Source organism: Pelobates fuscus, chromosome 6, assembly GCF_036172605.1.
Source record: "Pelobates fuscus isolate aPelFus1 chromosome 6, aPelFus1.pri, whole genome shotgun sequence".
Taxonomy (NCBI): Eukaryota; Metazoa; Chordata; class Amphibia; order Anura; family Pelobatidae; genus Pelobates; species Pelobates fuscus.
In genome coordinates, this window is record NC_086322.1 from 282,389,420 (window position 1) to 282,404,361 (window position 14,942).

General features: G+C 39.4%; 1 protein-coding gene across 1 annotated transcript; it reads right to left on the reverse strand.

The window, feature by feature from the left end:
* Positions 1–1,616: 1,616 nt before the first annotated feature.
* On the reverse strand, positions 1,617–13,060 carry SLC25A39 (solute carrier family 25 member 39). Its single transcript, XM_063459305.1, has 13 exons — positions 12,928–13,060; positions 11,298–11,371; positions 10,828–10,926; positions 10,645–10,704; positions 10,322–10,372; positions 9,334–9,443; positions 8,600–8,667; positions 7,960–8,084; positions 7,674–7,847; positions 6,308–6,417; positions 6,097–6,172; positions 3,878–3,961; positions 1,617–3,786 (listed from the first exon to the last, which is right to left on the reverse strand). The coding sequence occupies exons 3-13, from the start codon at positions 10,922–10,924 to the stop codon at positions 3,671–3,673; spliced, it is 1,071 nt and encodes a 356-aa protein (XP_063315375.1). The 5' UTR covers positions 10,925–10,926; positions 11,298–11,371; positions 12,928–13,060; the 3' UTR covers positions 1,617–3,670.
* Between the last annotated feature and the right edge of the window lie 1,882 nt (positions 13,061–14,942).

Sequence of the window (14,942 nt, forward strand, 5' to 3'; positions counted from 1 at the left end):
TGTGCTTCAACTTTGTACTTAATACCCCAAAAACATGGTAAACATGCTAAAGAGGGAGTTGTCCAGTCTTGTGCAGGTAAATAATGTATTTAAAACTTTTTATATACATGCTATTGGTTCCTGGCTTAGTCACTAAACTGCGAATTTTGGAAAAACGCCAAAATTCTGTGAACATTTTAGGCTCAAAATTGCCCATAGTAATGAATAGACGCTTGCTACTTTGAGATTAAGGTCAACTTACTTGTAACACACATGTAAAGACATCTGGTTGGGTAGCAGTTACTTAAACAAAATAAAATTTAAAAATAAGTCAGCGTTTCCAGTGTGATTGTAGGTAAGTTACGTAATTTCGCTGTGATCACACTATGTACATTACTTGCCGCCTATTTAATTATTTACCTCTATTCCCAATATACCCCCCCCCCCCCCCCGAGTAACACCTCAGCGAGATAATGTACTCTTACAACGACTGCGCTGCAGTTAAAAGCTCTGCGCTGCCCCCTATGCCTGCAATGTAGGCAGTGCTAAGTCGGAGTTAAACTAAGTGCAGTCCCTGCTGAATAGGACTGGACTGGCAGTGACACATTTAAAAGGACAGTCATGCCAAAGCTTAACAAGCTGAAACAAAAAAATGGTTAAAAAAAAAAAATTACTTTAAGTCTATGAATTCAAAAGGTACCCAGTTCTTGTGCAGTGAGGGAACCCATGCCCCTTTGCAAATTACAAACCGGATTGTTCATTAAAGTGTGAAATATCAGAAACTAAAAAGTTCATTTCAATTTTTAGGCCACATTCGTTCAATTGGAAAAATATGTTGTGTTTCCATGACCGACCACGTGAAATTCACTTGGAATTCCTAACAATTCACACTTTATTAGCCTGCAGGTTTACGATAGTCAGTGGTATGATAAACAGATTTTCTGTCTGTACTGATCGATAATCGATGCCCTCTATGCAACCTGTTCAATGGTCAGATTCTGGAATGCATATTTCTGATACAAAAAGGAATACATATGTTGTGGCCAAAGTCAGAAATTCCCACAGCCAAAGTCTATAACACAACTCTCCACAAGTAAAACAAAAAAAATATATATTAACACAGCCACTAAAACGTGCTTTGCTTTTAGTAGAGGAAGGGAATTGATTACTGGTAGGATTTACATTACACGTATAGGAGATAGTTTGATTTCCTATGAGAAATCCATTCAATAGATGGTGTTTTTTGTTTCTGGAATGAAAACTTGGGAGATTTTAATGTGTTTAAACTGGACATAATTTAGATGTGTCATCAGATTTGGCTTTGGTACAAGTTTCTGACTTATGCTAGAGCATATCGCATGTTAATATAGTGACCACGTGAAAATAATTCATGACCCTTTAACCCCTTAAGGACACATGACGTGTGTGACACGTCATGATTCCCTTTTATTCCAGAAGTTTGGTCCTTAAGGGGTTAAAGGCAAAGGTGAGGGCAACTTATTTCCCACAGCTTGGCACTTAAAAGGTTTAAAACTGGAAAAAAAATAGATGGCAAAACATCACACATTGTTGGCAATAGTGCGGATAAAGGGGCACTGCCACAATACAAATTTTGAAACCCCTTATAAACACTCCATAAACACAATTTTTGATTTGGAATGAAAAGGGGTATACATACCAGTTTACCCTCCCTGACTTAAGATGAATCATTAGGTCAACTGAAACAAATGAGTTGCTACCTAAATATAGGGTGTAGGCACTTCTAGGAGACCTGATCATGCATGGTGCTTCTGCTGAACATCTGCCCATTATATTTAGGTGGGGGGAAAGGAAGTGCGGAAGGCAAGGACTTGCAGGAAAGAAAAGATCAAGAGGTGAACTTGAAATCTTGGGAGACCAGACATCTTTCTAGAAACAAGTTCGGTATTCTAGACTTTCAATAGGCAACTTTAAGTCCAAGCTTTTTTTTTTTTTTTTTTTTGTTCTCTAAGAGATAAGTCTTGTGATTCCGAGTCTGGTTCCACTGTCAGTTTTTCTGGCATATCAGTCCTCACTCATTAGCTCTTCAGCCAAAATTCCATGTTGAAGACCAACGTTCACTTGGAACCAGAAGTCCATTTATTTTTGTAGCCTGTGTTTCAATGCACTCACAAGGCAGCAGACTGTTAGATTATGCAAACAACTTTTGGACTGTAGAGAAGTTCTTTGGTTTTCTTGTTTTTGCACAGGAATCTCCTAGTTCAATATTGGAAAGCACTAGGATATTGTTCCTGAAGTTGTACACACTGTAGTTGTGGATCAAGTGGTTAGTTCCCAGTACCACAGCCTTTTGACTAGGTTTCTATGATACCCTTTTATGATAAAATCTTAATGAATTCTAGATTCATTATCACAGCCAGCTACATACTTGTAATCATCATTGGTAAAAACAAAATGCCTATAGAATTTAGTTTAAGCTCTTTTAACAAAGTCCCTTTCCACCAGATATGACAAGAAGGTGGACAAAATCAAGGGAAACACCTTTTTAAACAGCTAAAAATGCAGTACGGCCACACTTTACTTCCAGATCAGTTCCAATGCTTCTTTAACACCCCTAAAACAGACTTTGAAGGTTGGTGAAATACATCACTATGTAAAAAGTTGTTTGAAAGATGAAGATGTAAATTCACACTCCAGAATGTCCCATAACATTTTAGTAATATTTGGACATGGTAATTGGTGAGCCCATGAAAGTCATTGGATTTTATGATGAAACCATTCTTGAATTTATCTATCAATATCAATGGGAACTTTATTATCCTCCAATGCAAGAACTTTGTCAAGCTACAGTGATTGCACCATGGTAGGCACGAAGTTCTTAAAAAACAAAACAAAAGGCATCTTAGAGCTTCGCCATTCACAGCCATCATCTGACCTTAAGACTCGCACTACAGTGCTAGTGCCGTTACTAGAAACCCACTGGACTGCGGGGAAACATGGTGAAAGAAGACCCATAGGAACACATTTGTTCCACTGTTCGTGTGGGTTTTGTGCTCCTTATACCAAGTTATGCATCTTTGTGCGTGGTCTTTAGATATTAGCGGCTACTGAGAGGCAGTCCTGCTGTAAACTTCAGCTTTGTATTCATTTGACACACAAGCTTCGTTGAGACTTCGTTACAAAGGTTCCGTTCTGTGTTCATTTTTTGTGGCATCTATGAAATAGACCTATTTCGGTTGAATTTCGGCTGTGACTAAAGGATCTGTAATTCATATACAATTCGTTAGCCTAATTCGAATGGTTAGTTTCCTGTCCGCTTTGAAAAAAAATCCAAGTGCCAATTGTTTTAGAAGCAACTCATACGGCTAAATTAATAAGACACTAATGTGCATTAGAAACAGCATTTCTAATTTAGTTAAACTTATTTTCTAGATAGTGCTTCCATTGTTTTGTCCATCTCCCGTACTTAAGACAGATCAGTGATTTCATATCTATGTGTAAGATGTACAGCTGTTGTGGTTGCTTGGTCGGGATCTAGAAAACGCGTTTCGCTTTCTACAGCTGCATTTCATTGGATCGCTTACATGTTTCTGAAAATGCCTGGTATAATCGAATGTTTTAAAAGGCCTATTCACTCTAGGCAAGGTGGGAAATCGAGAGCATAGTTTCAAAAAGGACGCAGAGTTTGTCCTGCTTTTCTAGAGCTCAAATCTCAGATATTCGTGCATTTTTCCTGGTTGCGCTGCTGGAAGAAGTTCTTCCCAAATTCATATGAACTGATCATAATAGCACACGCTGGAGCTACTTTAATGACACGGGGCATGAATCCTGACAATGAGAAATGGAAGAATTAACAGTCAGAGAAGTTATAAACTTAAAGGGAATACATCAGAGTAGAAGGCAGATCAATTGGATTTACCTGTAAAAAGACCTCTGGTTCCAAATTCTGCTCGGATTGTACGCATTGCCCCCCAGGTGGAAGATCTCTGCTGTCTGGATGGGCCTGGGAGGTTAAAAAAAAAAAAAAAAAAAAAAAAAAAAAAAAAAAATTATATATATATATATATATTTAGACACCACTTTTTTCTTTGTTATTTTTACAGGGACACTGTAAGCACTGAAGCAGCTTTATCTTATTGAACAGAATATAGTGTCTGGAGTGCCAGAAATTCATTCAGTTTTAAACAGTTTTTAGGTTTTAAACAAGAGTACCCCAGTAACCCATCCAATTTTTGCTGCTTGGGCTAAAATGATTAGTCTGAGCAGCTGTGATTGGCTGAGAGTGTCAGCTGACTGATTTTAGAGTATCAGAGCCATACCCGCTTCAACCATAATTCTGATAGGGCCGCTGGGCTGTGGATAGTTAAGATCCCCTATTTAGTGTTAAACTGCCTGAAAATGGTTTAACAATAAATAAAGGAATAGTGTCAGGGGACTCCAGGAACTATAACCATGTCATCCAATTGAATTGGTTATAGTGCCACATTGTCCCTTTATAAAAGCAAAGCGTTTTAAACTGCAGACTGAAATTACAAAATCTACACTAGACATTTAAGTTAGAAAAATTACCTGAACAAGATTAAAGGTGAAAAAGGCAAAATTGTATATTTCGGTAGCCCAATTCACTATTTGAAATGCAAATAAGATGCGGAATCATGAGACAACCCCCCTCTTTTTCACCTAAGGCAGAGAGAGCTTCCAAAAGATGCAGTTTTTAAAACCCAGCAAAATGTTGCTCAGGCCTTTGAGTCTCAAGGATGTTCTAAATGACAGTAAGCTAAGTTCCTAACATTTTTCTCTACCTCCCAGAAGCAAACTCTGCTTTGATCTGTGTGCCATTCCAACCTATACCTTTTGAAGTAGGTATGTGTGTTTTAAGGAGGTACAGTAGTTACTTGGGCAGCTAGTGGTAAAAGGGTTATAGATGAGGGGTATGGATAGCGGTGGAACATAGTTTGTTTTGGCTAGTGGTGGAACATAGTCTTTAAATCCTACTCTTCGTCTTTTCTGCAGATCTAACCGTTTCACACATTGTATAGATTACAGCAATGAGGAAATTGTAAAGGGATCAATAGGACAATTTACAGCCCCACACTAGCTGGCCTGCACATTGATCTGACATTATTTTCAGATGTTTAACCCCTTAAGGACCAAACTTCTGGAATAAAAAGGGAATCATGACATGTCCCACATGTCATGTGTCCTTAAGGTGGTTAAAGACTTTGTTCAAAGGTTAATGGTGCAATAGATTAGTAGAATGACCATCAAAGAACAGAAACCGCTGCAAGTTAAAATTAACATCAGTATGAATGATTGCCAAAACTATAAACTATATTTATAAGGATAAGGTTTCTGATAAATAAAAATCCTGGTGTTTATTTACAGTAAAGTAACAATGGAATTTCTAAATCTGTTAAATAACTAAAGTGTGTGGGGGCAGTGGGGCATAGTTTAGTGGAATCACGTAGTGTAGCAGTTACCATGGAAACAAGTGGCTTCCAGGGGGATTGCATGGTTTTTGATTACAGGTTTCTAAGCTTATTGCAATATTTTGAATATGAAGACTTCATCACGACAGAAGTACTGCTCAGTAGATAACTGAATTTCATGGACAACTCAAATACCTTGGTAGCATTTCACAGATTACCGATTTCTAACCCTTTTGCTAAAACCCATCTTATTCGTCCAGGTCTCAGGCAACTACACACATAAAATGTAATGTAACATTACTGCGTCCAGAGATTCCTTTAGATTGTAACCTCCCAAGTCATCTTGCTATGCACTTTGTATAAATACTGTATTATCTAGATTGCAAGCTCTCTGGCAGAGTCCTCTGCCCCTTTTTGTATTACTATTTGTATGTATTCCCTCTATTGTACTGTTCTACAAAATATATGGACTATCTAAAATAATAACAAAAGTATGGAAATAGTCTAAGGAAATTCTTAAATCTTAATACTAAAAATAAAGCAATGGTTCCCTAGCAAAATGTTACAATGGTAAAATGGGTCTCCACGCACCGAACCTGTTCAAAAAGAACCAATGTCATATATGCTACAAGTCTATCTATACATTGCGCAAGCCAGTTTTTTTTGTTTTTTTTATGTACTCTAGGGTATGCCACAACAGTCTTCTTACCCGTTTTAAGGTCCCCCAGTTCTATTTGTCTCTGAGTTTTTACAACATCAAAAGGCAGAGTGAGGATTGCTGCCACCTAGAGATATAATGCAGAAGGGATTATTAGGCATTAGAGGTTAGACAGGAAGATCAGGTAAAGGCAGAACGTGGGATAGGAAGCGGGTTCTGCAGAGTTTGGAAGAAACACAAAGTGACTAGGAAATGGACTTACAGATCCAGACACGGCTCCTGCAGTAAAGCTGATCAGGAATGGAGACTCTGTAATGGTCCACGAGGTACTCAGCTTCTTCTTTACCAGCTCATAATTAAACCAGTACAAAGCTATGGAGAGGAATGGGATCACATAGAAAACAAATCATACAAAGTAATAGGAGGCGTTATAGAGAGAGGTTATATGGAGTAATAGGGGGAGTTATAGGGAGAGGTTATATGGAGTAATAGGAGGAGTTATAGGGAGAGGTTATATGGAGTAATAGGAGGCGTTATAGGGAGAGGTTATATGATGGAGTAATAGGGGGAGTTATAGGGAGAGGTTATATGGAGTAATATGAGGAGTTATAGGTAGAGGTTATATGGAGTAATAGGAGGAGTTATAGAGAGGGTATATGGAGTAATAGGAGGAGTTATAGAGAGAGGTTATATGGAGTAATAGGAGGAGTTATAGAGAGAGGTTATATGGAGTAATAGGAGGAGTTATAGGGAGAGGTTATATGGAGTAATAGGAGGAGTTATAGGGAGAGGTTATATGGAGTAATAGGAGGCGTTATAGGGAGAGGTTATATGGAGTAATAGGGGGAGTTATAGGGAGAGGTTATATGGAGTAATATGAGGAGTTATAGGTAGAGGTTATATGGAGTAATAGGAGGAGTTATAGAGAGAGGGTATATGGAGTAATATGAGGAGTTATAGAGAGAGGTTATATGGAGTAATAGGAGGAGTTATAGGGAGAGGTTATATGGAGTAGTCAGGAGGAGTTATAGGGAGAGGTTATATGGAGTAATAGGAGGAGTTATAGGGAGAGGTTATATGGAGTAGTCAGGAGGAGTTATAGGGAGAGGTTATATGGAGTAATAGGAGGAGTTATAAGGAGAGGTTATATGGAGTTATAGGGAGAGGTTATATGGAGTAATAGGAGGCGTTATAGGGAGAGGTTATATGGAGTAATAGGAGGAGTTATAGGGAGAGGTTATATGGAGTAATAGGAGGCGTTATAGGGAGAGGTTATATGGAGTAATAGGAGGAGTTATAGGGAGAGGTTATATGGAGTAGTCAGGAGGAGTTATAGGGAGAGGTTATATGGAGTAATAGGAGGAGTTATAGGGAGAGGTTATATGGAGTAGTCAGGAGGAGTTATAGGGAGAGGTTATATGGAGTAATAGGAGGAGTTATAAGGAGAGGTTATATGGAGTAATAGGAGGAGTTATAGAGAGAGGTTATATGGAGTAATAGGAGGCGTTATAGGGAGAGGTTATATGGAGTAATAGGAGGAATTCATCTCAATAAAAACAGCTAATTGAAAGATTTCATGTAAAGAAAAAATAAAGCTGATACAGTATAACAAAAAGTAATTTATTTACCAGAGAATGGAACGTCTCTCATCACAGTAGGCCCCCATCCCTTCCAAAGAGACAGCCATCCATCCTGAGAGACAGCAGATCGAAGACATACCCCCAGTTCCATGTAAGAGAGTTGCCGCGACTGCATCTTTGTACGGATCAATTCCAGCGGACTGATCACTGTAACTGCCCCCACTGAAACAGAGAGGCAGACATTAAAAATATTGAGCTCTCAAAAATTAATTAAACACACACACAAAAAAAAAATATTGTGTATGTATATATATATATATATATATGCACTTACATCTAGCTGCTGCTCCAGCAATAAGAGGAATATGGCTTCCATTGTATCCCAGCCCGTAGCGCAGGAAATCTCGCAATTGATCATAACAAGTGAAGTATATAATGGTAGCAGGTACAGCCATCACCCTGAAGGAGGCAACAGAGAGCACGGAGGTCAACAACACACAACCAAAACTGATCATCACATAATGAAACTAGCTAAATTCAGATAAATACGACGATGACTTGGCCCTACTTAGTTCAGTGGAACCAACTGGATTCTCCAGCAAGGAAAATCTAGAAGCAGGCTGTGTGGCTGCAGGTGCCCAAGGAGAGCCAGGTAAGTTGCAAAACCATTCTAAATCAGTTTATCAAATTACTTTGGAAAAGCGCCAGGGTAGTCCTGTCATCATAGCCACTATTTGGAGCTGTAATGGTTATCGTGCTTGGGGTGTTCCTTGGCATCCAATGATGCTTCCGCATTAGCCCAAGCAGTGAGAGGAAGCTGTGGGCATCACTTGCGTTAAAATGTTTTAACACAAGATGGCAAGCAGGAACCATGAGACTCCAGGCACCATAACCACTTCCTTGAGATGAATTAGTTATGGTGCCTGGAGTACTCTTTTTAAGTTCTAATCTTTACCAGACCATTCCATACTCACAATGTAGGCGGCAGCCCGCTCCAAAGGGAGGTCAGCCCCTCATGGCGTGTGATTTTCACAAAAGCATCCTGTATGTTGGATGACAAAAATGAGAAAGTATCCCACAGACACCAGAATTAAACACCATTGTGACAAAGGGAGTAAAATGTACACATTTATAAATAATTATTTTACAGAGTTAGAGAGTTTACATTGTAAGGGTCTTTAATATATTTTGTTCTAAAAGCATTTTGCCTGCATACTGCCCTATTTATTCTCTTAGCAGTGTTATCCAAAGTGCTTTAAAAAATCCGGCAATCATATGTAGGGCTCCAGAGATATATAAAAAGTGCTATGCAAGAAGGGCATTTCTGCTTTATTCTACATCACCTGAATTCCATTCCAAGGAAATACAAATACGTTTAAAAAAAAAAAGGAGCACTCCAAGAACCATAACCACTACAGCTTGGGGTCTGACAACTTATCTGGAGTCAACCGCTGCCTCCTCTGCAGTCGCATTAAGCTCAAGTGTTATGGTGGTTTGAGTGTTCCTTTAAGTATTTTCTAACAAATACTGCAAGTGTTACATTTTGTTGAAATCAATTCTATTCATGTAACTAGCAGACCACGGCATACTGAGATCTCATGCTTTCAGGTTCTATATGCAACCTGTCCAATCACTAAAATCCCTTTCAATTCCCATGATTAATTCTTGCAATCACATGACTTGTGTTTAATGCTCTATTCCTGCTTACCAAGGTGCCATGGAAATGCATGGGTGCCCGGTACCAAGAACTGCAGACTGTGGCATGCTGGCACACAAACAGATGGTCCATCAGCCCATTACAGTACAGGAAACAGCGCCCTGGGCAACGGTTGTAAGGAAAGAGAGATTTAGTCTAATTATATTTTAAGAGCAGGACAGACACACAGCGCCAGTACACTGGAGCAAACTATCAGAGCATATTCTGGAGAAGCAGCAGATAACACACATCAAGACTGGACACGTAGCACAAGTGCGTAATCAAAAGGGGCGAGAGCTGTCAAACCCTAAAACTCAGCAGCAAGGACGTCTTCAACAAGCGCATTAACAGAACTATCCGAGATGGCTTTTAACGAGGCTGGAGTAAAGTCCAGATTTAGAATGTGGGCCATGGCCAGCTTGTAAAGCTATAATAGTCAGGCATATTGTACAGACGGGGTACGCAGCAAAGATACCTGGTCAGGTTAATTCTATGGGTCAGAAGAGACAGTGACATACCGTCGTCACTAACACTAAACTGCTCGAGGGGCATTGTTTGAACATTTGTGGGTTAGCGGCAGAACACAGTAGCAGAAGCTCAGTATATATCAAGTGTAACAACAGAGTCGCACTCAGCACAAACTGGGGGATGCAACAGACACACAACTGAAGTACATATTGGAGGAAATTGCAGACACAATAGAACACATGGTGTATGATCTTATTATGCATTAAGGAAATAACCAGCACTTGATAAGCTGTTATTCCCTAAAAAAAACTTCTCACATAGAAGACAGTCCACATGTACAATGAATTGCTCGGCTGTGTCAGTGCACATGGGATGAAGCCAGGGAACTAAATGGCAGTATAAGTAAACACAGTGGGCAGGGGGTATGCCTACAAATGAAGTGGGGCAGGTAATGGGCAGTGTCGTACTATCTAGATGAAAACAGACAATCTTTGCAAATGAATTCAAAAGTAGGATGGCTTTGTGTACTCACATTTGGGATGGCGCATGGGGGGTGCCCAGGGAAGGGACTTTACAGACAACACTGCAACACAAAAGGAAAATAAATTAGGGAAAGCCCAAATATGCATGTTATATATACAGATAATATATTTAGTATCAGACATATGCATATTCTATTAATAGCAGGGGTTGTTAGGCATGCAGTGCAAACACGTTAATACCAGTTAGCTATTGAGAATAGAGAGACTCTATATACACCCACCCCAAAATAAGGAATGATGAATAAGGGGTTTGCTTTGCCGAGTGTGAGGGGGGAAAGCAGTTAAAGGGAAAGCGGTTTCCTGCACAGTTTACCTTTGGAAATTGGCTTTTTCTGTGCTTGAAGTCTGATCTTTACAACATCCAGTGGGGTCACTGCATGCACGTAGAATTTGAGAGATAAAACATAAGAGGATCAGAATAGCAAACTTTGTATGACAACAGGAAGTGCCCCCCAACTACTCCATTCCCCCATTATCACACACACACATATCATACCAAATAGAGATGTGAGAAGTGCTCCGGTGCCAGAGGCCAGAATCTGCTGAAATGGGGTGATCCCACACGTGGGGGATGTGGGCTCCTCCACCGCCATTCCTGCCACAACAGAAGGTGGAAATAGGGGGGGAGGGAGGAAAAGTAAAAAGAGGTGAATATATTTTGGAAGCGAGATATGTAATAGAAGAGGAGGATGATGGGAAAAGAAGAGACATTGTATAACAAATTTAACACCTCACTGGCTCCCAGAGGCAGGGCACCATCCTCCCATTCGCTTATCTTGTCCCACCCAGCCCTGGGGCAGGCACGGCTCACTGGTGGTGCATTTCAATGATAACAAGGCTGATCTAGCAAGACATTTACAGCTGGGACTAATGATGGGAAACTCACTAGGGGAGCAGAGAGATAATCGATGAACATCTGAAGTTAAACAACCGTATAACAAAAAAAACAAAAAAAAAGCAGCTCACCTGCTGTCTGATGGGGGGTTCAGATATTCCCTCTTTGTGGTGACAGATGACAACATGCACCATTCCATTGGTGACTGTCAAGGAGAAGGAAAAAGTTACAAGCAGATCTTAAAACATGCGTTCGATCACGTAACAAATAAATGTCGAGATTTAGAAATGTTCTAATTGAGCGAAATCAGCCTAAATTTTGCAATTCTCTTCTTTTAACTGTCCAGTTTAGTGAATAAAACTTTTTTTTTTTTTTTAAATCACGCAAAGCTCTATAGAACACATTTTCTTCTTTATTCTTTACATAAACGCACCTAAAGAGAACATACTGTTTGAAACACATGGCCAACACACACACACAGACACAATACTGCTACACCAAGTAAACATTGTATATTGCAAAACTTTACTCCATTGATTAAAAATAGTATTGTATTTTAACAAAAATATACAAAACCAACCCTCAACACAACAGTATACAAACCATATGGACACACTGCGATACACAGTCTACTCTAAACACACTCACATATATTTGATTAGTGATGTGTTTATATACACAGTGTGTGCCAAGTTCACACACTCACAGCAACTAACCACACCATATACCCGACATTATGCAGTCCACATACATCATTCTGCTCAACAGTATAACAACAAAACAGCATCACACAAACTACAAGTATACACCAGGTTATTCACAAGAGTGTGAACGGCAGGGATTTCAAACAGGGTAATATTCACTTAAGTGAGAATTTAAAGTGAACTCAAATTCTCTTCATTCCAATACTGAACACATCATTGACTTAGAGAAAGTTTTAAGTTTGGCAATTTTTTTTATGGAATTTAAATTCTCAGTGTAGTAAGCGACCCCGAAAGCAAGTTTTATATTTAGACCAAGGTTTCCGCTTGGCTATTTTACCCTACAACTTGAAATCCACTTTGGGTTCCGAGCAATTCACACTTGACAGGTTTATTCAATAAAAGTTTAAATCCACATAAGTGGATACTTTTTGCCTTAAAATTTTAAAATTTAAATAGCGTAGCTGATTTTTCGACAATCTGGTTATTTTTTTGACTATAAAATGTTAAATTAACGTTAAATGCTCGGTGACTAACCCCAAGTGAATTTACCTTGACAGTCTATTTATTCCACGCTCCTAAACAAAACACATATATACACAAAGTTTTCAAATATACACTAAAACAACAACAACAACATATAAAAGAGCAGACATAATATGTAGTGAGCACATCTACACTACATTCTCCAGATACAATGATTAATAACAGAGTCCAACACACACACAGATTACACAGCCAGCATGAACATTTTAAAACAAGGATTACTTTACTTCTAGTCCACCAAATATTTTGGACTACATGCCCCATAAATAAAATTAAAAAAAATATATATTATATATATATGGCATTTTCAGTAAACTCTATAAACATATAATAATAATAATAATAATTGACAGCCTACACAAGGATATTATAATGCACTCCAGATGTTCTGGACTACACTTCCCATGATGCCCCAGAGGTGACATGTACACACAGCCAGGTCACACATGTAGCCAGGCCTGGCTCTGTATGTCCCATGATGCTCCACCCTGAGCTCAGCATTCCTCCACCTTACCCTGTAACACAGCCCCGCTGGAGACCAGGGGCCCCAGCCGCTCCTGAGGGCCACATCTCTCCAGCAGCAGCAGCCACCAGGCCAGGCAGCAGCCAGCAGCCGGGATAAACCGGTCTGTGATCACAACAACATGTCAATCATCCAGGCCACGCCCAGGAGGGGGCGGGAACACAGGGCTGCACCCAGCATGCTGTGCGGCAGGAGGCTTCACTGAAAGGAACAGGCGGGTGGGGGGCGGCAGGTGATAGTCTGCCATGGGAAAAAATAAAATACAATTAGATATCTTTATATATGTATATATATTTTTATTTACTTTTATTGATTGGTTAATTCAGCCATAACAAAAAATAAAATTAAATAGATTTATAAATATATATATATATATTTTTTTTTTACTTTTATTGATTGGTTAATTTATTTATTTGTTGTAGCTGATATTTTTGAGTGCAGTTGACACAATAAACATATTTTAAGTAATGGAGTGTTGGAAGTATTGTTTTCCAGTACCTATATCTCTTTATCATTCATTATTATTGTATTATTTATATAGCACCATCACATTCCGTAGCGCTGTACAATGGGTGTGCAACGCATGAAAGGTGCTACCCTGAACAGGCAAAGAAGAAACTGTTTATGGATTTCTTCTGTATATTAAAGGAACATTATAATGTTATGAATAAGTCCATACGTACATATCCTGTAAGTTACATTTCAGAAGCCGATGCCGCCAGGGGGTAACTGAGACCGGTGCTGGAGGCAACTTCAATCTTAAATGGGGGCCTCTTGGCACCATAACAACTTCATTTAGATGAAGTGGTTTTGGTACCTAAACTGTCTCTTTAAGTAGAACAATAAAAATCTATATATTATATATCCAATGTATATATTATTATATAGATATAAATTATATAGATTTTTACTAAACTAAATAAAAAATATGATCCCTTGCCTGTCAATCAACTGTCAGTATAGACTTCTATGCCATCAGCATTGAGGACTCTGCTGACAGCTGACTGACAGCAGGGAAGAGCAGGAGAGCCCTCCTTTATCTAGTCCTGCTTTCCATCACAAATATTCCTCTTGCATTCACGTCTTGCACTTGCTAGGGCAACATAGGACCAGAGTGACTGATGTCAATCCATTCTAGCGCCAATGTAACGCTATTGAAGTACGCATGTCACCGTCATGGAGAAATTACTTTAGAGCAGGGGTGCCCAAAAGTTAGACTCCCAGATGTTTTAAAACTACAGCTTCCATGATGCTCTGTCAAACTACAGGCATGCAAAGAATCATGGGAGTACAACATCTGGGGATCTACCTTCTGGGCACCCCGGCTTTAGAGTTTACTTAGAGTGCTAGCACTAGAGAGTTTTACTGCATTCAGGTTAGCTTCACAAATCTCTGATTGCTCCACTGTATCTAATGCGCAGGAGAACCAGGAAGGACAGCCCACTCACTCTCTTACTCCCCGATAAAACCCCAACGATTTGCTTCGACTTGCGTGACGTTGGTGCAAAAATTATAAAGAACTAAAAAACATCATATTTGCACTGGCAGAGGAGTACAAAGTTAACCCTTAGCATATCACTGGTATTTTTTTATAGTGTGTGTTTGTGTCTTTGCTTGTGTAAGTGTGTTTCTCTATTAGTGCATGTCTGTCTGTGACTGTCTATTGGCGTGCGTGTCTTTATGTGTCAGTACATGACTGTGTTTTTGTGTGTGCTTTAGTGCACCTGTTTATAACTGAGTGTGTCTGTGTGCATCTGTGTTTCTGTGTGTGCATGCCTATGTGTGTCCCTGTGTGTGTTTGTGCATCTACGGCTGTGTGTAGGCATCTGTGTGTGTGTGTGTGTCTGTAAGTATTTAACTGTGAGCCTGTGTCTTTGTATATATGAGTGTGTTTTTATGCATGTATCTGTGAGTGCATGTAGATGCGTATCTTGCAGGTGTTACATGGTGGAGTTTGGGAGTGGCCATGGACAGACTTTGGAGAATCACCAAGATTTGAGCTCGAG